Here is a 27,357-nt window from a genome sequence, read left to right on the forward strand (position 1 = left end):
GTAAGTTCAACTTTTAAAAAACATGTCTCAAGACTTTATGGCGGTTTTCCCCATCCCACTGCATCTCAAGTTTTTAAATGAAGAAAGTACTCTTTGTAATTGGTTTTCGGTCCTTTGTATTAAACTATACTTACATGCATGGTGCTGTTTTTTTTCTAATTGTTTAAGCAACTTTATATATGGTTTATAAACATTATTTTAAACATTATGCACTTTTTTTTTCAAAGATAGTCGTGTTATTTTATTACGCTTTGAAGAAACGTGCATAATATTTTGCTTGATGTGCCCTCTTGTGGCCTCAGGAGAGAAGCCAAAAGCTTTTTTCCCCCTAACTGAAATTATGCCTTTTAAATTCGAATATAATTCGAATTTTGATAATATTTAAGTAGAAAATTCGAATTTAGTTTTTCAGTCATTTTGACAGCCCTAAAATACAGCACACCTTTGTTTCATGTGTTCTTTTCTAGAATGGCGTAAGTGTTGTGGACTCATCCGTTGCAGGGCTGGGCGGCTGCCCTTATGCCCAGGGGGCTTCTGGGAATGTTGCAACCGAAGATGTGGTCTATATGCTGCATGGACTGGGAATCCATACTGTAAGTCCAGGACTGTGTCTGTGTCACATTTACATCTTTTTCTATCAGTCAGATTTAACAGCGGTCTGGATTCTTTTAGAAAATTCTGATCTGTAAATGCATAATCTCACCAGTCCAACCTAAAACAACTTGATTTACTATGGGGCGTCACACACGAAATCATGAAAAATTCGTATTATTATCAATGTTGAAAACAGTTGGGCTTGCTTAATCTTCTCGTGGAAACAGTGATACATTTTTTTCAGGATTCTTTAATGAATAGAAAGTTCAAAGAACAGCATTTATTTGAAACAAAATTCTTATGTAAGGAAATAAATCGTTTTATGAATGTCTTTACTGTCACTTTTGATTAATTGAATTGCTGAATAAAAGTATAATTTCTTTTTAAAAATCTTTCTTACCTTTTGAATGGTAATATATATATTCCATAAAGACCAACGATAATGACCAACTTCAGAAAAAAAAAGATTAATATTTATTAAACATAAACTGTTCTGCCGCCTCGTTCTAATTTTATTAATCATTTTAGTGTAGGAAAACCTAAAAATTAGGGGACTAATTTCAGTCAATCAATGCGTCTTGATCATTTTCCTGCAGCTTTAAAGTCATTATTCACTTGTGGGATCAGAAAATGGTGGAAAATGGTCATAAAATAATAATTATACTTTAAAAAATTGAAATGTATGTCACAAAAACATCACTGAACCTCTGGGTATAAAACTACATAATAATAATAAAAAAAAAAGTTATACCACACATTTAAGCTGTAGTTTCTTTGTTTCAGGGAGTGGACCTGCCCAAACTGTTGGCCGCTGGCTCATACATCTGTCATTCACTCAACAGAAGGACAAATTCAAAAGTAGCTCAGGCCTCCTGCAAGCTCTGAAGTCTTCTTTCTCTTTATAGTGATTATAGTCCCTGGTATGATGACATTTAAAAAATTTAAATGTATGTCACAAAAACATCACTGAACCTCTGGGTATAAAACTACATAATAATAATAATAAAAAAAAAGTTATACCACACATTTAAGCTGTAGTTTCTTTGTTTCAGGGAGTGGACCTGCCCAAACTGTTGGCCGCTGGCTCATACATCTGTCATTCACTCAACAGAAGGACAAATTCAAAAGTAGCTCAGGCCTCCTGCAAGCTCTGAAGTCTTCTTTCTCTTTATAGTGATTATAGTCCCTGGTATGATGACATTACTCTTTTGGAGGTCACTATACGTTACCCCTTAGTATGCAGTGAAATCTCTTAATTTATAGTATCTTTGAAATAAATATCTCTAAACACAGTGGAGCTGGACATTGGGGATGAGCGCATCCGTTCTCTACTGTGAATGTATGAATGAAGCTAGTGATGAAATGGGCGCTTGTGAGCTCGTATCACCCAATATTCACAACCAGATGGACCCAAACTGTTCTCTAGTGCCTTGATTTCTGATGACAGGCAGCATTTGAAAACTACAGTGTATATGTATATTTCTAATTAATTAATTCAATATTTACATAGTGCTGAAGCAAGATCGTTTGTTGCCTAAAGGCAATAAATGCCAGAACGGGACAGAATTTGACTTTGCAGAATATTATGAATCATATCTAGATGCAAATGTCTTGCTAGTTAGACTGCATCACATTACTAATCTTGATTAGTATATTTCTTTGCTAATGTATCATAGAATGAGACGTCACAAATGGTTTTATATCTGATATCCCCATACTTGTGTTGGTGTGCTTTGACTCATTTTGAGACGGAAATATCTGTCTTTACCAGACAAATGCATTACTAAACTGGTTTTCATAACAAACCCATTATAATGAAAAGATTTCACGGAACTTCAGATACCAAAATAATGCACCATTATGACTACTTACTGATTTTGTTTCTTTCCAGGAAAAAAAGAATAATTTGAGTGCTTTCTCTGTGCTAAGGAAAATCCCTTTTCATTTCCTTTCATTTATTGTTGAGACATGTCTTGTGGGTTACAACAGCTTATTATTGTTTGTCTTTGTGTTGATAACTGACATTGTTGAATTATTATTATTATTTTATTTTTTTTGCTTCAGAGTTTTTTTGTATTTAATAAGAGATTATTACTTTCACACTTTTTAATGTGAATTATGGTGTTCTTATGCAGTGTGCCAAACTTCTCTTTCAGGTTTACTTTTACCGGTTATGCTGACAATTGAACTTTTCATAACAGTAACAAAGGTAAAACTGGATCCTTCTGACCAAGAGGAAAGTAACAATTTCAGTTACAAGAAGTACTTCTGTTATCTGTTGAAGGCCGATTAACTGGATCAACAAGTTTTACGCATTATGTTTGACATCATTCACGCACCCTCAATGCATTTTACAAACTCATACATGACTAGGAAAAAAAGTTATTTAGAAGTGAATAATAGCTTTTGTACTTTGATCAGGAAGTAATGTTCTGTTAATGCAAGGCTGTGCATGTACATATTTGCTTATTTTGAAGAACAATTTTATAAAAAGTATCTATAAATATCTTTTTATGAACTAATAAGCTATACTTTGAGTAAGCATTACGATACATTTCAGAGATTTTGATCCATTCAAAATTCCACAGTGAACTGTTTGGAAAGCAATTGCTGATTTGGAGCTCAGGAAACATTTCTTATCACAGTTGAAAACAGTTCAGTGTCTTTTGCAAACCATGTTAAGTATTTTAACAATTTTTGATGACTAGAAAGCTCAAAAGGCATTTATTTGAAATATTTTTTGTAGCAATATAAAAGTCTTTACTGTCAATTTAATGCGTTCTTGCCAAATAAAAGTATTAAAAATCTTAGTGACTGCAAAGATTTGAATAGTTGTGCAAAGATTTGAAATAGATCAGTGTAAATTGATCAGTATTACAATAAGTTCTGACAAAGGATAATAAATAATGATTTTCATGTTCCATGTTCTGTCAAAGTTAATTACAATTTTTGATGAATAGCTCAAAAGGCATTTATTTGAAATATTTTTTGTAGCAATATAAAAGTCTTTACTGTCAATTTAATGCGTTCTTGCCAAATAAAAGTATTAAAAATCTTAGTGACTGCAAAGATTTGAATAGTTGTGCAAAGATTTGAAATAGATCAGTGTAAATTGATCAGTATTACAATAAGTTCTGACAAAGGATAATAAATAATGATTTTCATGTTCCATGTTCTGTCAAAGTTAATTGAAGTTGTTTGTCCACTTCCTTAAATCTGTTTCCTCTTTGATTGTTTCCTCTTTGTCTGTTCATGATTTAAGCTATTGCTTTTTCGCACCAAAAAAATCTCTTCAAAATGTGATAAAATGGCTGTTTTTGTACTTTATTTATAGAGTATCAAAATTAATAAACTTTAAAAGCATCCTCATTTACAATACCTGTCATACAAACGAAGAACTCCATTATGGCAATTTTATAAAAACATCTTGAAAAAAATTAATAAGGTAATATGTCAGTGCGTTGATTCAGCTTTTGATACAAAGGCAGAGTGTGCAGCTTCATGAAAAATCTCAGCTAAAATATGTAACACAATCATAACAGCAAGTCTGAACAAAGTCAGACTCTTACAAATGCTTGCCAAGTGTAGATCAGATGAGTCTACAGTAAAGTTACAACAAATAATGGAAGAAAAACTTTCCCTGATTGTCCATCTTATGGAAACTGTGTGATATTTAATATATACCTCTCATTTTTCCAGCATATGAATGAGTTCAGGTGTGTTTGCATATAAACCACCACTATGATCTCTATGAAACGGTGATAGTTGGAACAGCTTCAACTATAAAATTTCCGATCTTTGTAACAAATACCAGGACATTGAGAAATGAGACACCGTGAACAATCACACCCATGAGGCATTTTCATTACGTCTTTTAACACACAATAGAACCTCACTCTTCCTCCTATCTTTTTGTGTGCATGTGAAGGTGGAGGTGGGTTTTGTATGCAGGGTGTGTTCTCCATGAAAGCCTTCCTGGTTATTTGATAACTCTTCAGCTTTTTCATGGGTTTTCACCTTTGATCTTTTTAAGAAATGAATCAGAAGAAAAGGAATGTATTCGGTCCCAATTAATTCTTAGGATCATGGCGGTTATGCAGTCATTTGAGCTGGAGTTGAAGCCTGAAGGAACTAGGCTGGTAATCAAAAGACTCCAGGTTTGAACCCAGGTACCAGTGATATCACAATCTTGGTTCATTTCCACTGCCCCACTAGGCAGGCCACTTAATCCCTACTGTTTCCAAGGCAAAAGTTTCTGAATCTGGCATATAGAATTTCATGAGCCTTCTGCCAAATGACCCAAGATTGGCAGTTTTACAGGTCTTGATGGACAATGAAAGACTTTGAGACTGTCCAGACATTCAAAGCTTGTTTTATACCTAAATATGACTTTGTGAATACTTGGAGAAAAACAAATGTTCTTCAAAGTATATCAGACTGTATCTTGTACATGGGTACTGAGAGATTTGGAGCAGAAGCTCTCATGTCGACACTCAATCTGTACGCTGGCTTAAATGTTGGCTTGATTTCAGATTTAAACTGTGGTTTAGACCCAGGTTTATAGGCAGGCTTAAAATCTGTTTTAGACTCCAACTTAAACTCGGGTTTGCTGTCCAATTCATGCATAGGAAGGGTGCAGCTGCTGTCCTCGTCTCGGTATCGTCCATTAAGTGGTGTGCTGCTTCTGTGGTGCCTCTTCATCTTGTTGACACATCGAATGATGCGTTTGGAGATCAGGTAGATGATCTCACAGACACTGAGCACTATGCAAAGAGCTGAAGCTCCAACCATGAAGTAGGTGAAGACTCTTTTCTCTGTGGGTCGACCAATGTAACAGTCCACAATGTTGGGACATGGCTGGACATCACACTTCACCAACCTTGGCAGGTAGAAACTGTCATAAATGTGATGGAGGATGTACAGGAAAGTGATCTCGATGCCAGTCTTGACAAAAAGGCTTATCAAGTATGTCCACCACAGTCCACCGTGCTTCCTCCCCGTGTTGTCATAGAGTTTGGCTTTTTCACCATGCTTCTCGCGGTACTTGCGTTCACGCTCATCGCGGTACTTCACGTGCATGACCACCATCAGCGATGGACAGGTGACAAAGATGAGCTGCAGGGCCCACAGTCGGATGTGGGAAATGGGGAAGAAGTGGTCATAGCAGACATTTGCACAGCCCGGCTGCTTGGTGTTGCAGTCAAAGTCTTTCTGCTCATCACCCCAAACTCTCTCAGCCGCCACAACGTAAACCATCACCCTGAACACAAAAACCACTGAGAGCCAGATCCGGCCAAATGCAGTGGAGTATTTATTCACCCCACTAAGCAGGGCTTGAAAAGTCTTCCAGTCCATGGCTCAGAGCAAGGCCTACTTACACTTCTCTTCTCTGAATGTGTCCTCTGATCCTCTTTGACACTGAATATCTCTGATAAAGAATACAGCAACCTAAAGATGGAAAAAAAATCAAGAGTGAACTCATTCAAAACAACTTCTTGTATTTAAAAGCAAGATGGTGGGATAGTACAACCATTTTCTCACCCTCATGTTATTCCAACGCACTGAAAATGTCCTTTTTTTAAGAATAACTAGGCCACTCTTATCCATATAATGAATGGATTATAGTGATTTTGGGAAAGAGGTCCTGAATGATTCATTCATTCATTAAACTGATTTGCTTCTTGAATTCAACTCACTGACTCAATGATCTGATCACAGCAATTAGCAGATCACTTGAGGTGAGGATTAAAGTGAATAATTACTTAATTTTCAGTCTGATATTCACAGAATGCTATTGTATGACTTCAGAAGACTTTAAGTATATAGTGCACAAGTCGTATGGATCTTATTATGCATTCATGATGCATTTTTTTTATTTTGGAACTTAATATCCATAACAAATCAAACAGGTTTGAATGGACATGAAGGTGAGTAAATTATGACAGAATTTTAATTGTGTGTGTGTGTGTGCGTGCGTGCGTGCGTGTGTGTGAACTATCCCTTTAAATGTTTTATAACGGTGTTCAAATCATAAAATGTTTCATGCACGATAGGCCATCACACCATTCATCACTATCAGAAAAGGCAAAAAATCATTGCTCTATCTATATTTATATATTTATAACAGTTTTATAGCTTTTCCTTTAATAAACATCCCCCATATAATGTCTTCCTCAACCGAATGGATGTAAGCTTACAAAGACCGCGCGTGCCATCAGCTCTTTAACATTTGATGATATTTTAAGTAGCTTCACATGTGTTGAATCTAGTCAGTTCTACTGTTTTGTGTAAACTAATCAAAGTTAAACCAGTGCAGCTCTCTTTCTTGCTACTTTGTGTCCTTAGTTTCTAGGATGTTGTTATCAGCGATTTTCGTTTTTAATCGTCAATCGCACTTAAGCTTTTCTCCAACACTCAAAATCTATAAAATAATTATAAAATATTTCAGTTTTTTTCTCCTTTTGTAAACGCTGGCATATTTGTAATAATGTAGGCTACCCTATTAAAACAGCGCATAAAATAGTCTAAATAGATTTCACAAAAACTAAATCAGCAGACTACAATCTTAAACGTAAGCTAATTAAACAGTTCAGCCACTTTCCCTTTAATTAGTGATCAATAAAATCGATTCGATCTAGTAGAAATGACAGGTCAGGGTCAGTGAACGGAAACAAGGATGTTATAATGAAAACATTTTTGTAGCGCAAATGCTGACGAGTTGCTTGTCATTTGAACAATGTGAATCGCTTCTAAACTTGCACAAAAACGAAGCTTATTACTTACTTTGGATGTATCTTTTCTCTTGTAATTCAGCGGCTGTTAAACTCTTCTCTGAAGACCTCTGCTTGGCTTCCCTGTGGATCTGGTTTGGTAACACGCCTCAGTGAGGGTGGAGTTCAGTATCCAAACTAGAGGACACAGCTTTGCTATAAACCTCTTACTGTAAAGATAGCATGATAATTAAATACATATTTGTATTTTATATGCTCTCAAAATCATCATGCTTTTTGGTGTATTGTTTTAAATGTCCAGTGTTGGAAACAGGATTGTTCTGTTTATGAAGTTACAGTGTTAAGTCTAAAATTACTGTAATATGACTCCATAAAAAGTTTTTTTTTAGTATACTGTTAATATTATGGTACTGCATTGTGTTTTATGGAACAAATAGTAAACCCTTGCCTGTGCAGCCTAGCAACATTTTCCATCTTATTGTACAATAAATAAGACTCCCTTTGTTTGGACAGTTCTGTCAAGTACAAACTGCGTGTTAGTGGTTTGTGGTGTTGCCAACGTCTGCAGGCGGCTTCTCCGAGTTCAAACTTGTCCATGAAAGTCTGCACTCCATAGTCACGTAAAGGACCACACCTCGTCCTGAACAACAGCTTTAAGAGATATTTTTTGAGCTTTTGTTGCTTAGAAACTTGTGTGGTGGATCTCTGGAGGCTAGGCTACTATAAATATTTTGTCAGGCACCTTTTTAGCATCATGCTGAGAATCCGGGTAGCCTACTAATTATTTTGGGTAATTAAAGTTAATGTGTTCCAAGTAACTCTTGGATTAGGTCTGGGATGCAGGAAATGCTTTTTGAAGGCTCTTTGGTTTGGATATTAATTTATCTCAGCTTGATTCTCCTTATAGAATGAGTGCAACAGTTTTCGCTAGTGGTGGGAGCCTAATGGTGAAGGATTTGTGCTGGTAATACAAAAGACTGCCGGTTTGATCCCTAGAATCCCAGAGGTGGAGTTTTCCACAGGAAATGTCTCTGTGGTTCTTTTTCATCAAAGCTTGAGAAATTCTTGTCAGTCGCACATGTGAAGCCCTCTGACTCACCGCTAAAACCTCTGCACAATGATGATGATTCATTCTCTGAGTCAAGCATTAAAAGAGCTATAGTTTTATAATTTTGTCATGAGGATTGCCAGTCTTCCCCTCAGTGTGTTTTCAAAGTCTTAAAGGAACTCATGCCTGTTTTGAGTTATTCAGGCCATGTGTTCTGTCTGAACTTGTTTGTGCAAGAGGAAACATTATAAAACACTATAGAAGAAACACTGAACCAGATCGAGCAGTTCTGTTGTAAAGTTTTTCAGCTGGTTTACACTTGTTTATTTGGGGGAATGGTTAACCTTGATTGAATTTGCATACTAAATTTTACCTTCTGTAACAGATTTTTAACAACAAAAACAGTTCATATGTACGTATAGTTAGCAATTGCAAATGTAGATATTTATGGATTAAAGCGGCGTTTACGATGATGAAAAGAGACGGAGAGGAAGCACAAGCATAATGAACAGGGAGTGGAATGTTTTTTTGCATTGAAAAAGGAAAAGGACTCGTCGGATCAGTTTCCACACCCTAAGAATGTAGATGTGACTCACGAAACCTGCTTCAACGTGAATTAAATACATCTACCCTATCCTTTCACTATACAGAGGTTATAGAGATATCAAGAAACAGAGAGAGACAGACCAAATCATTGGTCACAAAACAGGGAGGGATGTTTTTGTTGTCTTGGGGAGCTTTAATGTACTGAAAAGAATCAAGACTGAATGGTGTAAACGGAATACACCTGAAATACAATCCAGTTACAAAACAGCCCAAGGATTCCTTAAAGTGATTTGTTATTCTGCAGTGCAGCAGGCATCTAAAAATGTATAGACAGAATTGCCCAAATGCCCCAACGTTGAGAGAATTTATGTAAAATTTTTGTGTGTGTATGTATAATTAGCCTAATTCATTTTATTTTCCTTGAAAAAGTTTTCTCATTTTATCTTGCGATTTTCAAACTTGGTGTGAATTCAAATGAAATGTTGTGCCGACACAGCACATGATGTTTATCTCTGTTATTTTCATTCTTGCGATTTTCTTGCTCTACAGCACAATCACATGCAGATTAACTGGTTTCAAACGTCAAATCAAATCTTTTAGCAGCAAAGACAGTTTTCACATGCATCCTGATTTCATCAAACATCACTGATTTAAATGAGCAGCAGATTGTAAGAAAATAAAAAGCAGATTTGAATGTATCTCAAAATGTAAACAACTCTAAACACAGTAATTTGGAAAGAATGCAGAAAGGTTAGCATACAAACAGAGGATTTCTAACCTCAGAGGATGTTTACTTTTCTGGATATGTTTATCAGTGAATGAAAAACTCTCATACACACACTCAGGCAAAACAACCTTATTTGAATTTGCTCATCTGGCAGTGTTGAACATTTATCAATAAATTATTGATATTTGAAATACTGCAAATTCTTGGAAGACATTAGATTGGAGCGCCACAGTTTAAGCACACATTAGCATACACACACACACCAGCTAATATACAAAACAAAAATAATGACAAAATATTGAATAGTAATAATAAAAAAAAAATCAAATACAGTACAAACTGTTTTGTACAAATCTGTAAACAAACAATTTTTTTTTTTAATTAAGGTGGCCATGCAGGTTTACAAAATAATGGATTTGGGAAGTCTGTTTGTAAAAATGTGTTTGAGTTTAACAGCATGTATTTTATTTGATGACTGTAAATATATGGAGAAGAAATGTAGACTCTGTATGTGATATAAAATTAAAGTAAAGTAAAATTTAATTCCAGCTATGGAAGCCTGTTTCCACCTTAGAGTAAAAAATTAAAATTAATCGTCAGATAAAGTTTAACAGTTCAACAAGAAATAAAGCCACATGAGATATAAAGTCACACTGCAAGATATATAATGTTGCAATTACAAGATATAAAGCCACAACTGTGAGATTTAAAGTCACATTGCATCATATAAAGTCATATTGTGAGTCACAACTGTGATATTTAAAGGGACAATTTACCCGGAAATGAAAATTCGGTCATCATTTATTATTATTAATATATTGTCCATACCATTAAAGTAATTAGTGTTCAATGTTGTTTTGCACCCCATTGACATGTCACTGTGTGGACAAAAACTGTTAAAACATTATTCAAAATATGAAAAGAAATTTCTACATGTTTGAAACGACACGAGGATGAGTAAATGATGACAGATCTTTCATTTTTGGTGAGATATGAAGTCAAAATTACTCTGAAATAAAAACAGGCTTCTATAGATAATGGATTCTTCTATCAATGAATTATACTATTTTTGGTTTCTTCTGAAAAAAAATGAATAACTATAAAAATATGTGAAGCAAAGAGTGATTTAACATAATTTGCAGTCACGTTTTGCTTGTTAGTGTCAGTTGAAAAACTGACAAATATGTACTTTGTAATTAATAGTTATTATTGTCATTTTCTGGGCTTATACCATCTGTATTGTATTTGGTGTTTAAAATGCCCATTGGTGTTGGTGTTCTGGAGCTTAGCCTAACAGAAGCCACATCACACCCAAAACCCTGCAGTGATTTGCTTTAGTCAAACTAAAGTCTGTCATCCTGAATGTTGGCGTTTTGACCCCATTAGCTTTTCAAATATACAATGTTGTTTATCAGGTCACAACTTTCCAGCAAAAGATCCAGTGGATATAGGGTAAGCATATAAGCGGCTTCCTTTACTGCCAACCGTCCACTGAGTTGGTCATGCTTGAGTTCACATCGTGGTGAACATGAAGAATATTTTCCATCTCTTTGGGTCCCACTTTGAGTGGAAGTTTTTTCCAAGCTCATGTTTTTTTAGGATGAGATGACCAAACTGTATGCTGGCACTAGCTGGTCTTTGCTTGCCAGTTTCTTGCTGTTTGAATCTAAATGAGCATTTGAACTCCTCATGTTGGCGATGGACCTTGCCTTGTTTATCTGCCGTGAGCCCTGCATCCTGTGGATACACTCAAAGCAGCGTTTGCCCACCAGGTAGAGGATTTCACAAAGGGAGAGCAGGATGCACACCAGACTTGTCACCACCATGAAGATGGTGAAGATCCGCTTCTCTGTTGGCCGAGAGATGAAGCAATCAACCACATTGGGGCAAGGAGACTCAGAACACTTCACCAGAGTGGGGAAGTCATAGCCCTCATAGATGTGATACAGGAGATACACAAAGGTCACGTCCACTCCCATCTTAAAAACCAGCGAGAGGACGTACGTCCACCAAAGACCACCGCGCTTCTTTCCAGTGTTGGCATACAACCGCTGACAGCCCTCGCCGTATTTCAGGCAGTGCTTCCGCTCACGTTCCTCACGGTAGGCCACGTGCAGCACCACGAGGAACGACGGACAGGTGACGAAGATGAGCTGCAGCGCCCACAGACGTATGTGGGACACCGGGAAGAAGTGGTCGTAGCAAACGTTATGGCAGCCAGGCTGAGCTGTGTTACACGCAAAGTCTTTCTGTTCGTCACCCCATACCTTCTCCGCAGCTACGACGAAGACCATGACCCTAAAAAGGAAGACTATGGACAGCCAGACACGGCCGAAAACGGTGGAGTACTTGTTGACCCCACTCAAGAGATCCTTAAGAAAAGCCCAATTCATGGCACCCGTGAGCGCTCAGGTTATCTCACCTGAATAGCTCTCACCTGAAAGGGAGGGGAGCAGAGAGAGAGAGACAAAAGAAAGTTGCCATTACATAAAAATTCACTTGTCTGGTTTCAGTTACAAAGTTAAACTACACACTTTCTGTGATGATTTAAAGTTTTATTAAAGCAGGGGGGTCTTTAACCTTTTAGAAAGATGGAGAAGGGACTCCCGTTATATAATGTGTCAAATTGAGTGTTGCATTTTTTAAGTCAAGCTTATAACATGCAGTGCCCTATTAATATTTACATACTTTATGTACAGCGCTCTTTTTGAAAATAGTGATATACAGATTCAAATACATATAGGCTAATTTTACTTGATACATTTCAATGAGGGAGGCATAATGAAGCATTTAGCTGAACTTTCACTTTTGTTAAAGTTCCCGTAACTTTACATATTTTATATTTTTATATCATAAACGTAGTTATGAACAAACAATAATTAGATCAAACAAGACAATAATTAAGTAAAATTTAGAATCAAACATAAAAAAGACCCCCGTGTTAAAGTATTCAATATTCAGGCAAGTGTTCGTTCTGCTAGAAAAATCTATTTCCACATTTTAGGAATAATGTTAAACCTAAAAAATATTTAGACGCGGTTATTATAACAATGTGTATTTTGTACAAACCCCGAACATTTTAAACTGTCTACTACTCTGTTCACAAACCCATCTATAATAGATTTTGACTAGAGTTAAAAAAAAAAAAAAACGTACGAAAAGTGCTGATGAAACATAATCTATATATTTATACCAAACGTATTAGTCAAACAAACAGAACAAACTGAAGATTATTTAGTGTTTACTTACAGTCTGAGAATTCGCAGTTGTCTACAGTGCAGTCGGAACGCCGTGATTGTGTTGTTTGTAGCAGTCGGCGAACTGCGGGCGTTAAACACAACTGGCACGTGTGATGAAATGTTCACATCGACACCACCTACTGCAGAAGCGCATAATAGACGCTTTGACGCCACCTGGAGGAGAGCACAGGACGAGCAGCTATGCAGCTTTACGCTGAACATTGTAAATCTGTTGCGCTTTACCGTTTTATTTACCAATACATTTACACAAACGCTGGTTAAGCATTTATAAAATTACTCTACAGAGATTGCACTTACAAGCACCAGTTTCTACCTGAAGAAACTGATTGGAGCCAACCATAACTTCACAAATGTTTCCCATTACTTTTCTAGAGAGCAAGAAATATGTTCTCTGTGGTATCCAAAGTGTGATCTCTAGCTCAAGAAAAGCCAAAAACATTTTTTTTTTTTTTTTTTTACTTTCATGGTTGGGAAATTCATCATAAGTGAAAAAGGTAAAACCTCAACATTGAATAATCTTTCTATTACATTATAGTTCAGTTCGACAATTTAAACTATTTGCAAATGTGTTACCCAATAATGCTCATAATAACATGACCTAAAAAAATGAATCCATAAAAATAGGGCACTATACGTGTTAAGTTTTCTGCATATATTTTTTACAGGTATTTTACTATTGTACTTTTATTTTGATTTTAAGTCTAATAAATACATTAAATACCTTTTTAAAAAAACAATTAAACTGCTGTGATTTATGATTTTTAGTATTTAACTGCATAAGCTACTAACTGTATTCAGCCAACACAGATTTTTCTTGTTTGCTGTGGCAGGTTTGCATTTATACTACAACACTAAGCACTGAGATCTATTGTGACATTTTCCAAAATGCTGATATTTAGCACCAGCAAAAAAAAAATAAAAAAAGTAGTACGATTCCATACAAGAGATGAGAACAAAATGGTATTTATTTCACTTAAACTGTACAACAGTTGCCGATATATTGTTTGCATGAAAAGTTTTGGTTGACGCTCACCGCAACCACTGTATAATTAAACATACACGCCTCTGGGCCCGTTTTTAAGATTTATGTTGTACTGGGAGAGGTTCACATTTTCTATTCTCAAGACCGAGAACCGGGTCATGACTGCAGAGGGTGTAAAAAATACCTTCATCTGAAAATCACACACAGGACACGGAATTCAAACATGAGAAATGACTGCGAAAGAGTAATGACAACATATTAAAGATGTGATCAGAGGACAGTGCTGATGGGCATAATCATGATAATTGTCAGATGTTCAGACCACAGGGATGTCGGATGCGCGATTAAGGATGCAACTGAGCGGAGGGATGGAGGGGGTTTGGTTTGGGAATCAATCCCACAGAATCCTATAGTAGCTGGTCAACAAAACAGAGGCAGTTTCAAGTCAAAGGAAAAGTGACTCGAATGGGCCTCAAGCATGTGTGAGCACTCCGCACGAGGAGCTGTCAGTCTGGGTCAAGGCTCACACACCCTTATGACCGTTCTGAGAAAGACAACCACAAGTCCAGGCCGCAAAGGTTATTCTATAAAACAAACTTTTGTTACAATAAAATTCAGCAAAATGAAACATAAAATGAAATCACATATAAATGTAAAGGTCCTTTTTTGAATCCTGCGGCCTGACTGGTGGTTATTCTTCCTCGCTCTCATTTTCAGGGTCCAGATCTGAATCACCATTTGCTTTTGATTCATCATTCATATCGTCCTCCTCATCTTTGTGGTTCTTTTTGTCTTCTGTCAATTCCATTGCTGCCTCATCCTCCTCCCAGTTCTGAAAAGTCAAATCAACATTAGAACAATCCCGTAACAGTACATTGCATAAACAACAAGAATTGAGAGCATCTCTTACATCAGAGTCATCCTCAGGACGCCCTTCATCTCTTGAGCCTTCATCCTCATCTGAAGACTCTGTAGAAAAATGAAGAATTTATCCATTTATTTTTTCCATGTCAGCATTTAAGACAATCAGGAAATTTTGAGACTCAGTTGAAAAATAGGTAAATAAACATTTAAAAGGAAATAAAGGTTAGACGAGATAAATAGTTTTCATACAGAACAATAAAATCTACTCAATGAGTCTTTAGTTCATTACATTTGTGTAGTTTGCTGCAAAAACAATCTACTAAAAAACAAAAAAATAAAGACAGTTCTTTACCTTCTTCATAAACCAACTTTGCTTTGTGAGAAATATTACCAACATTTTTAGCGCTGTTGTTTGTCGCCACCTAGTAGAAAGAAAATGGAAATGAGCACACCGAAAAATCAAAGCAGTGATTGACCTATTTGTTCTGGTTGCTTGTGTTTGAGCAGCTCACCTGTGTCATGAGCAGGTACAATTTGCCATGGAGTCGGGTGAGCTGCTGATATAACTTCACCCTGCTCTCTATCATATGGTAGATGGAGCCCAACTGAGACACTAGATCCGGCAGCTGTGGGGAAACAAGACGAACAGACCAGATGAGGAACCCTAAAAATATGATATACTGTGGAAACAAGACTAAAGATGCATTGTCACAACATTAAGATCTGGATTATGCACATTTGTGTGACATTTAGATGCACACAGACCTACCGAAGACAAGTATGATGTGTGTTGTGTAAGTACAGCCTTAAACCACTGAACTATAAGCAGAGCCCTGTACAGACAAAAACAATCATGTTACAAAATTTAAAGATTTAAACCTTAAAAGTAAAAACCAACGGAAGTGAAAATTACTTACGCGAATGGATGTCCCTGCAGTCTACTGGACAGCTACAGAAACAACCATAAAATTTAAAAATTTTAATATTATTTCAATTAAAATAAAAAAATACCGTTCAAAAGTTTGGGGTCGGTAAGATTTTTTAAAAATAGTTTTGAAAGACACCCCTTAAGCTCACCAAGTCTGCATTTATTCAATGAAAACATAAAAAAAAAAAAATAGTAAAAATGTAAAACACAAAGTTCAAAGAACTGCATTTATTTGAATCAGAAATACTACTGACATTATAATGTCTTTACAGTCACTTTTTGTCAACTTAATGCATACTTGTTAAATATAAGTATTAAATTTCACTTAATTGTTCAAAAAAATACAAATAAAAATAAATAACTCACTGACCCTGAACTTTGAATGCTTATATATATATATATATAAGCATTAAATGATGCCTGTAATGATGTGTTTCTGAGTGGAACAGGATATGTCAAAATGACAAAATACCTCTTCCAGCAATGGCAGGACAGCCTGAGGTGGTAACCGGGCAACAGTGTTCTTTATCAACATCTCTTTTTTGGTTTGAAATATTTTCTGTCAGAATGAATCAAATTACAATGAGAACAAACAACGTGCATAGACAAACACTAAATATCACTCACTTTACACTTTGCATAGTTCAAATCTTAAACATCCGAGTGATCATATTTCAGATGGTTACAACAAGTAGATGTATATGAATTTTGTAGCAAGAGGAGTGTGTAACTTACGGTAAGGATCCGCTGGTCTTTGCTCTCCAGTCCCTGCACAAGCAGTACAGCAAAACTGTCCGTCTGCAGGGAGGACGTGCCTTTACCAGCATCCCTCCCTCCAACACTCAACTCAATCTGCTCCAACCGCTCCTCGATAGACATCTGCAACAAGATGGAGAGGATTTTTCATGTTTTAGATTGAAGAAATTCCTTAATTTAATTCTTGCGGGGAAAAATGCATGATTTTACACAAATTTAATGATCTCAGTTTGGAAGTGTTGAGTCTTACCTCTGTGGTACTGTCCTCTTTCTTCCTCTTCTCTGCTTCATTGGGAGTTAATTTGATTGGTGCCTTGTGTCCCGGAAGTCCTGGTACTAAAACCTTGCTCTGTTTATTAACAACTGGTGTCTTCACCTAAAAGATGATGTTCAAATTAATGCAATGAGCCCATAAACCATTCTGAACTAGAAGAGTACCAGTTACAGAGGAAATGGGTAGTTGACAAGTAATGTTATTTTTAACATCAAGATTCAAGGTTTACTTTAAAAAAAAATTTTTTTTACATATGCACAACTTCTCAAAAGTTTGGGTTCAGTAAGATTTACAAAATTAATGTTATATAATGTTTCAAACAAAGTGTATATTTTAGATGCTGTAACTGGTCACCATTTCTTCTACATATTTCACTATTTTTTCTGTTCACCTAAATTGTCCTACAGTGTGACAAATAAGTGTAGAAAGGACAAATATCCTAGGTAGTCACACAATCAGTGAGGTCAATAAACTGCAAATGTAATAATTATACAAAATCAGAAATAAGCTGTTTTTAATAGATGCTGCTTGAAATTGAATGTCAAATGCCTAATATTCAATAAATCAGAAAGGTCAATAATATATTAATAGCACAGATGGGCTCTTACCTTGGAGACAGCCGTGTCTACAGAGAGAGAAAGAGTGCCATGTACATCTCTGACTAAGCATATGTGTCTCTCTGATGTGTTAAAAGGCTGTGGGAGGAAACAGCATGTCAGTATCATTGACCAATTGAATAACCCAGTAAACAAGGTTTTTGCTGTACTTAACAGTTTTCTCCATGACAGGCTGCAGGTGATGTCCGTACGCCAGCATCAGGTTCTGTCTGTCGGCACACAGAGCTGCTGCGAGCAGAGGCACAGGCACAGGTGAGTCTCCCTTCATAGTGGACACCTGCAGGGAACACACTGGAGACAGTGGCTTCTTACACGGCCTGTGGGAGAAAAATATAAACATGAGATTCACTGAACAGTTTTAAAGAATTTAACTATTCTCACTGATAAATACAAGATGGACAAACTCACCCATTGAGAAAGTGCTCAAAGAGATGAAGTTGACCGTCCTTACACACCACTGCTAACCTCACAGGCTGAGAAACACACAGACAGGTGTCAGATCTCCATAAACCAAAATGACTGGTAATTACCGTAAAAGCACAATAAATCCTGACCTCATCTTTGCAGTTGGATGTCTGAAGGTCTATGTGTTGGGGCTCATCTGTCAGAGTAAAAGACACCACAGAGTTCTTGTCTTTGCCATCGGACCGTACCTGCCTGATGAGCAGAGGGAACAGAATAAGATCTCAGTTTATCAAGCCTCAGATTTCTATGGACTTTTTTTTTTAATTCACGAACCATGCTGTCTTATGTTTCACAAATAAAAAATAAATAAATGCAGGGCTCCAGACAAAAAAAACAACAAAAAAAAAAACACTTAAGGAGCCATTGAGAAACAAAATTAGGCGGCAAATAATTTTTTCAGTGCCACAGAATAAACGTGTTTTATTTATTTAACACATTAACATTTCAGTGATACTGTCATGCATTTATGTCTCATCTTTTTTTGTCTTTATCAGCATTTTAATCCATCTTTTAGATGTCCTGGGAGCTAAGGTTCACTCAAAGTGGTAACTAAATGTGACTGCTGGCAAAATTAGTCACAATGAGTAATTTTTCAAAAATGAGTTTTCACATTTCAAGACCTTCAAAATGATGTATGATTTGTTGGAACTGGATAAAAAATGGCTGAGCTACACCTATTTGATGTCGATAGAGTCAGTAAAGTCAATTTTGAGAAAAATCGAGTTAAAGTTTTCTGAAGGTTCCAAAGCAAAATCACCTGCAACATTGCATCTTTTCCTCCAGTTCCTTTCTTAATAATAATTACTAATAATCACAATATAGCTTTTTTTTTTTATCTTTGTTGTTATAAATAAGAACAGATGCGCAAAAAAACAACAGTAGAACAAATATAAGAAAACAAAACAAATAGTGCATTGCCTTTTTCATTTTACATCTAAACAAAAGCATTCAAGAAAGAAAAAAATAAATGTAAAAATCCCTTTAGTGTGTTCATTACAAATAAACTGATTACTGAAACTACAAAAGCATCATCTCAGTGTATTATGTCAACATAAAAGATGTGATCGCAAAACAAGCAGGAAAAAGGCATAACATGCAAATTTGAAAGTCATGTAAATTTATATAGTCGCCAGTGACGATCTCAGCAATAATTTCACTCGCAAATTAATATTTTTGGTCAAAAATGCGACTGTTTTAGTCTCACTCTGGAGCCCTGAAATGCTAAACCGAGTAAAACATTAGGTGAGGTAAAAGGAAAACTAAATGAATATATAATATAAAAACGAAATAAAACATAATACAAAGAAATGTATACATTTTAAAATATATTCAAAGAGTAAAAATATTTTAAATTGAAGTAATTTTCCACAATATTTACTCTATTTTTTAACAAATAATGCAACCTTGGTTTTAATATTTACGAACCATGCTGTTCTAAATCTGTTCTAATTATGTTTTACAATTAAAAAATAAATGCCAAACAGAGTTCAACATATTAGGTGAGGGAAAAGGAAAACTAAATGAATATATAATATAAAAACTAAGCATGGGCCGATTACCGTTTTCAAGGTATACCGCGATTTGAATATTTCACGGTTTCAAAACCACTCATATTTTCCGTTATACCGTTCCTGCGGTATGCGCTCTTTTTCATGTCTCCTCAAAGACTGAAAGTGTAGGAATCCCTCAGGCAATTCGGTCGGTGCCTAAAAAGTATCAAACTCGATACCCAGTCCTAGCTGTCAGAGAGTGAATCTGCTTCTCATTCAGAGCTTCTGCTGTTTGCTTTGTTCAGGCATGTAGTATAATTTCACAAAGCTAGTCAGAACATTCCGTTTTTGCTTCAAATTGGGTTATTAAATCAAATTATGTATATGAAATTATATAACTAAATGATATGAAATGATATAAATTATATGTATATGAATTATATAACAAATTAAATTAGGTTAAATAAATTTGTCAGTCTTTATTTTTCTTCTTTTTAGGAAACAAATCAAAGAAAAAATAAACAAATTCTACTGTTCCAAACTAAATAAAATATATACTAAAAAGAAAAAGTCACACACACGTATATAAATTGTATGCTCACAAAGACTGCATTTGAAATATACTTTAAGATAATGGATTTCCCGATATATAAAATAAACACAGTCAAGTGATGTTTATAAATAACATTTCACAAATTCATAACCTATTTAATATTAACATAATATGATTTAAAGAAAGTGTAATTGCAAATTGAATATGAAAATATTTCAAAGAAATTCATTAGCCAACTTAATGCCAATAAATAGCAAAGAGCTTCTACACAAACTTGCCCAAATGAAAACATTTTGCACAATACTGACTCAAAAAAAATGTAATCAAAATGTAATCAAAATCAAACTGTTTATTATTCATTAAAGCTGTCAGTAGAATTTGGAATTTAAAAAATGGAGCCACTTCAGTTAATTTGTGAATTGATCCTAATAATCTCAAAATGGACAAACTGTAGTACTGAACTGTACACAAACCATAAATAATCGCTATGGATTTATTTATTTAAGCTATAGTAACTTAAGGAAAAAAAGACAATACAACATACCACACACTCAAGAGCCTGTCATGAGCTGCTCCTGACAAGAAGTACATCCCATTACTGTCCGGGGGTCGTGTTGTGGCGAAGCACAGAATCATTACCATGGTAGAGTGACCTGTGAATTTCTACAAATTTGGACATCTCATTGTTAAATCTAACTTTTCGGTTTTCATTTATCTGAGGCTGACAGTAGAAACATGGAGGTCAGACTCACCCTGTACACTTCCTTAGTCTCCAGGTTCCACATCTTGATGGTCATTCCCGCCGAGAGCAGCAGCTTTCCATCTGGACTTATACACAGGCTGCTGACAGCTGATCTGTCTGCCTTCCATTTGCTAAACACAGAACATGTCATGTTTGTTTGTAAATCAGATAAACAACTTCATGTTGAATAAAGCAAGAAACAACCCATATTGGCCAAACAGCACACACTCACCAACGAACTTTTCCTGTCTGCAAGTCCCACTCGGCTATGTGTGTGTCATCTGAGCCGCTGTATAACACCGAGTCTTCTGGATGCCACTGGACGCTGTTCACTGGTCCACTGTGACCTCCCTCCTGACAGTTTAAGACAATCATTAATATTCCTAATTTCACCTGTATTATCAGAAGTTTTTTTAGTTAGACACATTTTTTTCTCCCTTGTGTTATTACAAAACTATAGAAGCGACTTGGTAATGTGTGCCAGTTTGTTTGCCATTTAAAAGCAAACAGTTTTGCACCAAACCTAGGCAAAATCACTTAAATAATTGAGTTGCATCAGTCAAATATCATAAGGTCCAGCTGTTGGTGATGAATTCCTACCAGAGTACAATGCAGGTCTCCCTTCACTGTACTGTAGATGAGGACCGACCCAGCAGCAGTGCCCAGCGCCAACAGATCTGACAGCTCAGGTGCCAACCCGGCCTCACATTTCCTCCTTTTTCTCTGTGGCACATCCTAAAGCACACACACAAAGAAAAAAAGTAACATTATAAGACAAGTCGTGCTGCCTTTTAGTTAAGTCCTACAGGAAAAATAACAGTTAGTCTAATAAATGCGTACTAGTTTCCCTTCAGTTTGTGCTATGAAAACTGGAACAGATAACAACTATTTGCGTAGATACAACAAGTAGGCCTACTACTATCAGCTAATAACAGCAAATCTTGAACAGGTACCAGACCAACTGGAAAACATACTAGTGCCAAGTGAATGTTTGATATCGGAATCATAAACAAAAGAGAATTCCAAGTCAAACATTTGCTATGTTACTAGTAACAATGGAAGAATTACTTGTCACAGCTGTTTAAGGCCAACTTTCTCCAACACTATCCAGAATCAACGGCTTTTGCGTGTTATTAATACATAGCCTGACAGAAAAAAATTATTATTTGATAAACACTCTATTAAAGAGCAACAAGTTAAAGTTCACGAGTAAGTTTTGTACAGCCATGTGACTATATGTTAAGTCTCTTTAATACATCTAAATACAACACTGATTATTAAAAACGAAAAAAAAAATTGTATCATGCTAACACAGACATGTTGACATGATTAATCAACACCTTAGCCCACATCAACTTATTCTACCTACGTTATTAGCCACAGACAACCAACAGACGAATATAACAATGTTTACAAGCCCTTAAATGGGCACGCAGCTGCACTTTTGGCATCAGTGTAGTGATTTCTACAGGTTTTATGTTGAATTTCGAGTTGGATCTGCGGGTCTCGCGGCCTGTGTCTGAACATGTGCCACACGCAACATGTGCGCAGCGCTCTCCGCGAGCGCAGCTCTAAAGCACCCAAAATAGATATTCCTAAACAATCTGTGTTTAGTTTTATGATCACATTCAGGATAAATACAGAGCCAAAGCGACCCGAAAACCCTATGATGATGCACTGCGTAACAACAGGCCGCATCCCCCGAACACTGTACGCTACCTGAACAGCTCGGCACGGTCCCCATGTCACACAGGTACAGGCTGCGCTCAGGTGCGCGGAAGGCACGTATTCCTGTTGTAGAGTTTTGCTGTCGGTATTCCAGATGCGCAGTCTCCCGTCCTGTGCGCAGAGAGCCAGGAACTGCTGTGATTTAGGGCTGAAGACGCAGGGTAGCGCAGCTCGCCCTCCGTCCGCCGCCATCTTACCGCGTGCGTCCGTCTGCTCACGAAACACGTGTGAGAGAAAATTGGATAGCGCGCATGCGCAGCTGCACAGGCGCAGGGGCCACGTTAATTGGCCCCGATGGGTTCTAGGGGCGTTCCATTATTGTTATTAACCAATCACAGAGGGATGTGGAAGTTTCATGGTCGAGTTTTGTTATCTAGTAAGTTAAGCCTGTTAGTGGAATTTGAAAGTGAAAATTGTCTTTGGGAGTTCTTATCAGATGCATATCTGAAGTGAATACGTTTTAGTATAAAGTATAGTATAGTATAAACTTCACTTTAAAGTGCCATTATACGCACCTACTATCAGTGTAAAACTTTAACTTAAAAATAAATAAATACATACATACATAAACTCACCAAAATGTTCATTCTGTAACATTTACTGTAAACGGCTGCACATTTATTTTGTACCTGTAATTATTCGAAAGACATTGTGGGTCATATATCTTTATGTATATTTAAAGCTTTAATATATATATATATATATATATATATATATCTTCATGTGTATTTAAAAATAATTTCAGTTGTTGTTTTAACACTGGCTTTCACACAATGAATATTATAAACACTTAAGTTAATGTCTGTTTGACCTTGTTTAAGTTTAAGCACACCATAAAGATGCTTCAAGACTTCCTCATTACTCTGACCCCTAATAACATCTTTTCTTTTAAAAAGCGAGACCAATTAAGAATTTTTATTTTTGAAAATAATTTTTTATTAATTATTATTACTTTTTATTTTATATAAGGAAATAATATCCTAGACTAATCATATAAGCCTCATAAATAGTTATATTTTCTTCTTTTAACGATCTGTGTTATAAGGAATGTTGAATCAGGAAAATAACAAAAGCCTGTAATGATAAAAAGAAGAAAGAAACCATCTACTGGTGAGCAGGCTGTACTGCATCTGTCAGTGACGTCCTTTCCATCATGGCGGCGCCCTGCGAGAATCATGCTTGCACTTGTTTTTCTTCTAACAAAATGGACTCAAGTTCATTTGCCACTTGAATTAGTATCTAGCCAGAAAATAATTATATATCGAATTACTTGACAGGTCGTTTGAAATGATCTATTTACTACCAATTTGTTTGACTTTGTATTTTACAACGGTTATTGAATAGAGGTAATTTGTACTGAATTAGCCTATATAATGCATGATTTGTCTGTCTATTCTGTTCAGTGTAGAATCGCTCAAGTAGCTGCGGTGTGTTTTTTCTGTTCACTGTGTGGTGAGAAGAACAAAGCCCTCAAAGTGTCATCTTCATCCTTCAAGTCATTCTCTGTGGAGGCTAAAAACCATGACAGTTCCTCCACATTTGGGTCTTTCAATCATGACTTGTAAATTTGCCAAAGCCAGTGTCATATGTTTGGAGAGACAATGTGGTTCGCATTAAACCATCTCTCTGTGGTCTGAGAAACTTTGGGACTGGCCCAAATGATTCCGACAGAGACGAGAGTGGTTCAGATGCTCCTGCGTCCACTTTCCCACAGTTCTCCCGAAGAGCTTCTGTGTTTGGAAGGCGTCAACCTCTGTCCGTAACTTATTCCAAAATCCATTAAAAATGCAATGCATACATTCAATGACTTGAACACACCGTTCCTAAAATGAACATGCTTTTACTTTCTTTATTAAATTAATTCGGGTGTTTGTTTTTGTTTAGTTCAGGTTGTAAAATGTTTTGTGGTGGGAAACTCACCAAAATATTTTTATGTGTTTATGAACTAATAATTCATGATATTTGTAAAATAACTTGAAAAATAAAAATAATATATCTTGGAAAATATATTTAAAATCTATTTTAAAAAGCCTTTTAAATTGTTACAAAAATATATGTTAAATAAATGTTTTTTTGTTTTACTTTCTATTAATCAAAGAATCCTAAAAAAGGTATTATGGTTTTCACAAAAATATTAAGCAGCACAACTGTTTTCAACTGTGATAACAGTAAAAAATGTTACTTGAGCATCAAATCAAATCAAATTGTAGTTACATTTCATATAATGTACATGCATTTAAGGTGTTGGGAAAAAAAATCAGAATTCAGAAATCATTCTAATGCTGATTTGGTGCTTAAGAAATTTCCTATTATTGTTAATGCTGGAATCAGTTTTTGCAGATTAATATTTTTGTGGAAACCATGATACGTTTTTTTCTTTTATGTATAAAAAGTTCAAAAGAACAGTATTTATCTGAAATAGAAATCTTTTGTAACATTGTAAATGTTTTTACTGTGGCTTCTGATCAGTTTAATGCACACTTGTTGAATAAAAGTATTCATCATCATCCCCCCCCCCCAAAAAAAACATTTTAAAGGGTGAATTTTCAATGTTTTCCTGACTTTGTCACCAGTATCACACAGGTCATTGATCTGATGGAAGGTCTGCGATGCTCTGCCCTTCCTCTGATGTGTGAACGCATTGTTGAGGTTCAGTACAGGGATTGGATTGTTGGCCCGTCACTCAAAAAAAGATGGCACATTTAATGTGATTCAAATGAAGACACAAAAGGTGAATTCTTTCATAAAATGGTAATTTATCTAATGTTTACATAGTGCTTACCTTTTGTTTTACTTCATAAAGGAGTCACAGATTGAGTGCTATTACACAAAAATCCAAACATCAGTGCAAATTATTCACAGATAGAATTAAATCATACTCTATTTAAGGGGATTTGAATTGTCAAGATCCGGTGGCGTTTGGAGATGTCCCGTACATTGCACGTCCTCATCCTGAACAGACTGGCCATACTGGTGAGTTATCTCCGTATTTTTTGTGTGTAGTTCAATGTTTAATGAGAAACACTAGTAATCCTAAACCACTTTGTATGTGATTGTGCATGAAGGTATTTTTAAGAATCCAATTGAAATGTCTGATTTTGTTTCTTTTCAGCCTTCCTCGTAAAATTACGAAAGATCTTGAAATAGATGTTCCACATTTAATGTATGCAAGAGGACAACAAAGCTACTGTGTCATATGCTGTATTAATAAACTTGTATAATAAAAAGACATTTAATTGCATTTTCCTTTCATGCTCTTGTGTATTTAAGCCAAAATATAGTGAATCTATCTGCTCCATTCATGGACTAAATTTCATAGGTGTTTATTCATATTTATATCAGCCAGATGTTATACTTATTTAAGACACAGACTTAATAATCCTGCCATGTTTAACTCCTAAACATTTCATTCACACTTATGTCTAAGACATAAGAGAGTAACAAAGTGCGCACTAGAGAAATAGCAAAGTACTTTGCACAACAATTAGAAATAAATAGTGATGAGGATTATGATACAGTAAAATACATGTACGAACCTTCACACAATATTTTCTGACATATTCTTTACATCTTAAATGAACAATGTACATGACTATTACCCTATTCACACCAAAGCTGTACATTTCTCAGGTCAGTTTAGAGACTGAAATTCTTTTGTGGCCCTCAGACAGCTGAAATGCCTCTGATATGGTCAACAGGCATCAATGATCTGTTTGCTGTTATGCAATCAAGCTACTCCTCACTGATCCAGTCCATTGAATGATCTTGACATGCATCTCTTCCTGTAAGCATGCCTATAAAAAAAAAGAAAAGCCAATGGTAAATTTACAGAGGCACTGATATGGATCATATAATTTCAGCTGAGGCTAAAGAAAATGTACCAAGCTATCATGAAAAGTAGTGGCACACACCATAAATTTCTGGTAACACCACTAGAGGACGCCACACACTCATTTACCTGATTTAGTCTTACAATTACAGGTGTGCTGAGCTTTCGTCTTCTTACTAGGCCCATGTGAAGCTTGGGCCTTGTGTGCAATGGCCTCCAGTGGCACAGATGAAGAGTGGGCTCCAATAGAGAATGGACGAGGCACAGGAAGAGCAGAGGTCTTGGCACAGAGAAAACAAGGCTCTGGCGAAGCAGAGGGCCCGCGGGGAATGAGGATCTCCTCACGGTTATGGTACAGTCTCTGAGCTCCACTGTGATGCTCTGCACGCTCGCGCTGCCAGATGAAGTGAGATGGCACAATAGCCATTACCTAAAATCATGCATCAAGCACAACATGATTGAGCCATTTTCCAGAACCAGCAACCTATAAAATGCTTTATAGTGCATGTTTAGTGAACTGCGTACCTCCTCACAGCATTGTCTGCTGACAGCCGCTCTGTACTCTATGCGTGCCCACAACTGGTCTCTTTGTTTTAGGAATCGTGGGAAATGTTTCCTCCAGCTCTTTCCCAGAGCCCAGGGGAAGATCTCATATTTGGTTTCCTCCTCATCCTCTTCCATAGTGTTTGCCAGATAGCTAGAGTATGAAAAATTGAGCACTTGGACTGTAGGAATTAAGGCTGTATTCATTAATAGGACTTTTCTGTCACGCTCATAACATATTGCAGTGCAACTGAAGAACTTTAAAATGAACAAATCCAAAACCAAGTGCAACCCCTATACACTGTAAATATAGAAAACTCTCAAGTTACCTCACCTCCTATAGTGAAAAACTATAAATGGTTTAACAACACATTATATGTAATTGTAATGTAAATACTGTGATATTAGTAAAAATATAGTGAAAACAGTAAAAAGGCATTCCTATTCGGATGTGTCCATTCATGACACATCACATATTTTATAGAAATAGTTTTGTTCATTAATTTGTTATTAGTAATGTAGGGTGTTTTATGTTATGTTTTGCATTGTTTTAAGTGCTTGTGAACTTGTAAATCATACAGACTTCCTGTAAAACTAGAAACACTATTGTATTGTTTACAGTGAATTCCTGCCAACCACAGCTGCCAGTTTTTCACCATAAATGCAATGTTTTTTATATA

At 36.0% G+C, this 27,357-nt stretch overlaps 5 protein-coding genes across 5 annotated transcripts in view; 1 reads left to right on the forward strand and 4 right to left on the reverse strand.

The window, feature by feature from the left end:
* LOC107654822 (zinc finger and BTB domain-containing protein 8A-like) overlaps nt 1-3,296 on the forward strand; it is a 13,457-nt gene extending 10,161 nt beyond the window's left edge. Inside the window, exons 8-10 of the mRNA XM_016442070.1 lie at nt 468-593; nt 1,378-1,524; nt 1,794-3,296. Coding sequence (XP_016297556.1) covers nt 468-593; nt 1,378-1,479 — 228 coding nt within the window. The 3' untranslated portion in view covers nt 1,480-1,524; nt 1,794-3,296. The remainder of the gene's footprint in view (nt 1-467; nt 594-1,377; nt 1,525-1,793) is intronic.
* Nucleotides 3,297-3,883: 587 nt separating this feature from the next.
* On the reverse strand, nt 3,884-7,811 carry LOC107654882 (gap junction beta-3 protein-like). The gene is made up of 2 exons (XM_016442192.1): nt 7,378-7,811; nt 3,884-6,042 (listed from the first exon to the last, which is right to left on the reverse strand). The coding sequence occupies exon 2, from the start codon at nt 5,947-5,949 to the stop codon at nt 5,017-5,019; it is 933 nt and encodes a 310-aa protein (XP_016297678.1). The 5' UTR covers nt 5,950-6,042; nt 7,378-7,811; the 3' UTR covers nt 3,884-5,016.
* Nucleotides 7,812-9,982: 2,171 nt separating this feature from the next.
* On the reverse strand, nt 9,983-12,971 carry LOC107654883 (gap junction beta-4 protein-like). Its single transcript, XM_016442193.1, has 2 exons — nt 12,896-12,971; nt 9,983-12,083 (listed from the first exon to the last, which is right to left on the reverse strand). Exon 2 carries the CDS (start codon nt 12,037-12,039, stop codon nt 11,242-11,244), a length of 798 nt encoding a protein of 265 aa, XP_016297679.1. The 5' UTR covers nt 12,040-12,083; nt 12,896-12,971; the 3' UTR covers nt 9,983-11,241.
* An 882-nt stretch (nt 12,972-13,853) lies between these two features.
* On the reverse strand, nt 13,854-22,570 carry LOC107654884 (WD repeat-containing protein 43-like). The gene is made up of 18 exons (XM_016442194.1): nt 22,297-22,570; nt 21,178-21,312; nt 20,810-20,931; nt 20,588-20,708; nt 20,380-20,498; nt 17,882-17,984; nt 17,736-17,800; nt 17,482-17,644; nt 17,319-17,405; nt 16,687-16,812; nt 16,416-16,559; nt 16,153-16,239; nt 15,670-15,701; nt 15,522-15,585; nt 15,265-15,378; nt 15,105-15,174; nt 14,799-14,857; nt 13,854-14,720 (listed from the first exon to the last, which is right to left on the reverse strand). The coding sequence occupies exons 1-18, from the start codon at nt 22,495-22,497 to the stop codon at nt 14,580-14,582; spliced, it is 1,953 nt and encodes a 650-aa protein (XP_016297680.1). The 5' UTR covers nt 22,498-22,570; the 3' UTR covers nt 13,854-14,579.
* Nucleotides 22,571-25,542: 2,972 nt separating this feature from the next.
* The window catches only part of LOC107654885 (speedy protein A-like), a 3,437-nt gene continuing 1,622 nt past the window's right edge, over nt 25,543-27,357 (reverse strand). Inside the window, exons 5-7 of the mRNA XM_016442195.1 lie at nt 26,660-26,831; nt 26,264-26,564; nt 25,543-26,099 (exon numbers count right to left, since the gene is read on the reverse strand). Coding sequence (XP_016297681.1) covers nt 26,038-26,099; nt 26,264-26,564; nt 26,660-26,831 — 535 coding nt within the window. The 3' untranslated portion in view covers nt 25,543-26,037. The remainder of the gene's footprint in view (nt 26,100-26,263; nt 26,565-26,659; nt 26,832-27,357) is intronic.

Source organism: Sinocyclocheilus anshuiensis, unplaced genomic scaffold (genome assembly GCF_001515605.1).
Source record: "Sinocyclocheilus anshuiensis isolate Anshui unplaced genomic scaffold, SAMN03320099.WGS_v1.1 scaffold335, whole genome shotgun sequence".
NCBI lineage: Eukaryota > Metazoa > Chordata > Actinopteri > Cypriniformes > Cyprinidae > Sinocyclocheilus > Sinocyclocheilus anshuiensis.

What these genes read in the sequence shown, in the direction of transcription:
- LOC107654882 (XM_016442192.1), bottom strand. Translation starts at nt 5,949, where the DNA reads ATGGACTGGAAGACTTTTCAAGCCCTGCTTAGTGGGGTGAATAAATAC.
- LOC107654883 (XM_016442193.1), bottom strand. Translation starts at nt 12,039, where the DNA reads ATGAATTGGGCTTTTCTTAAGGATCTCTTGAGTGGGGTCAACAAGTAC.
- LOC107654884 (XM_016442194.1), bottom strand. Translation starts at nt 22,497, where the DNA reads ATGGCGGCGGACGGAGGGCGAGCTGCGCTACCCTGCGTCTTCAGCCCT. An exon ending in GACAGGCTCTTGAGTGTGTG is followed by an intron (nt 17,985 to 20,379) that starts GTATGTTGTATT and finishes TCTGCTCATCAG; the next exon opens with GCAGGTACGGTCCGATGGCA. An exon ending in TGTACCTGCTCATGACACAG is followed by an intron (nt 15,175 to 15,264) that starts GTGAGCTGCTCA and finishes TCTTTCTACTAG; the next exon opens with GTGGCGACAAACAACAGCGC.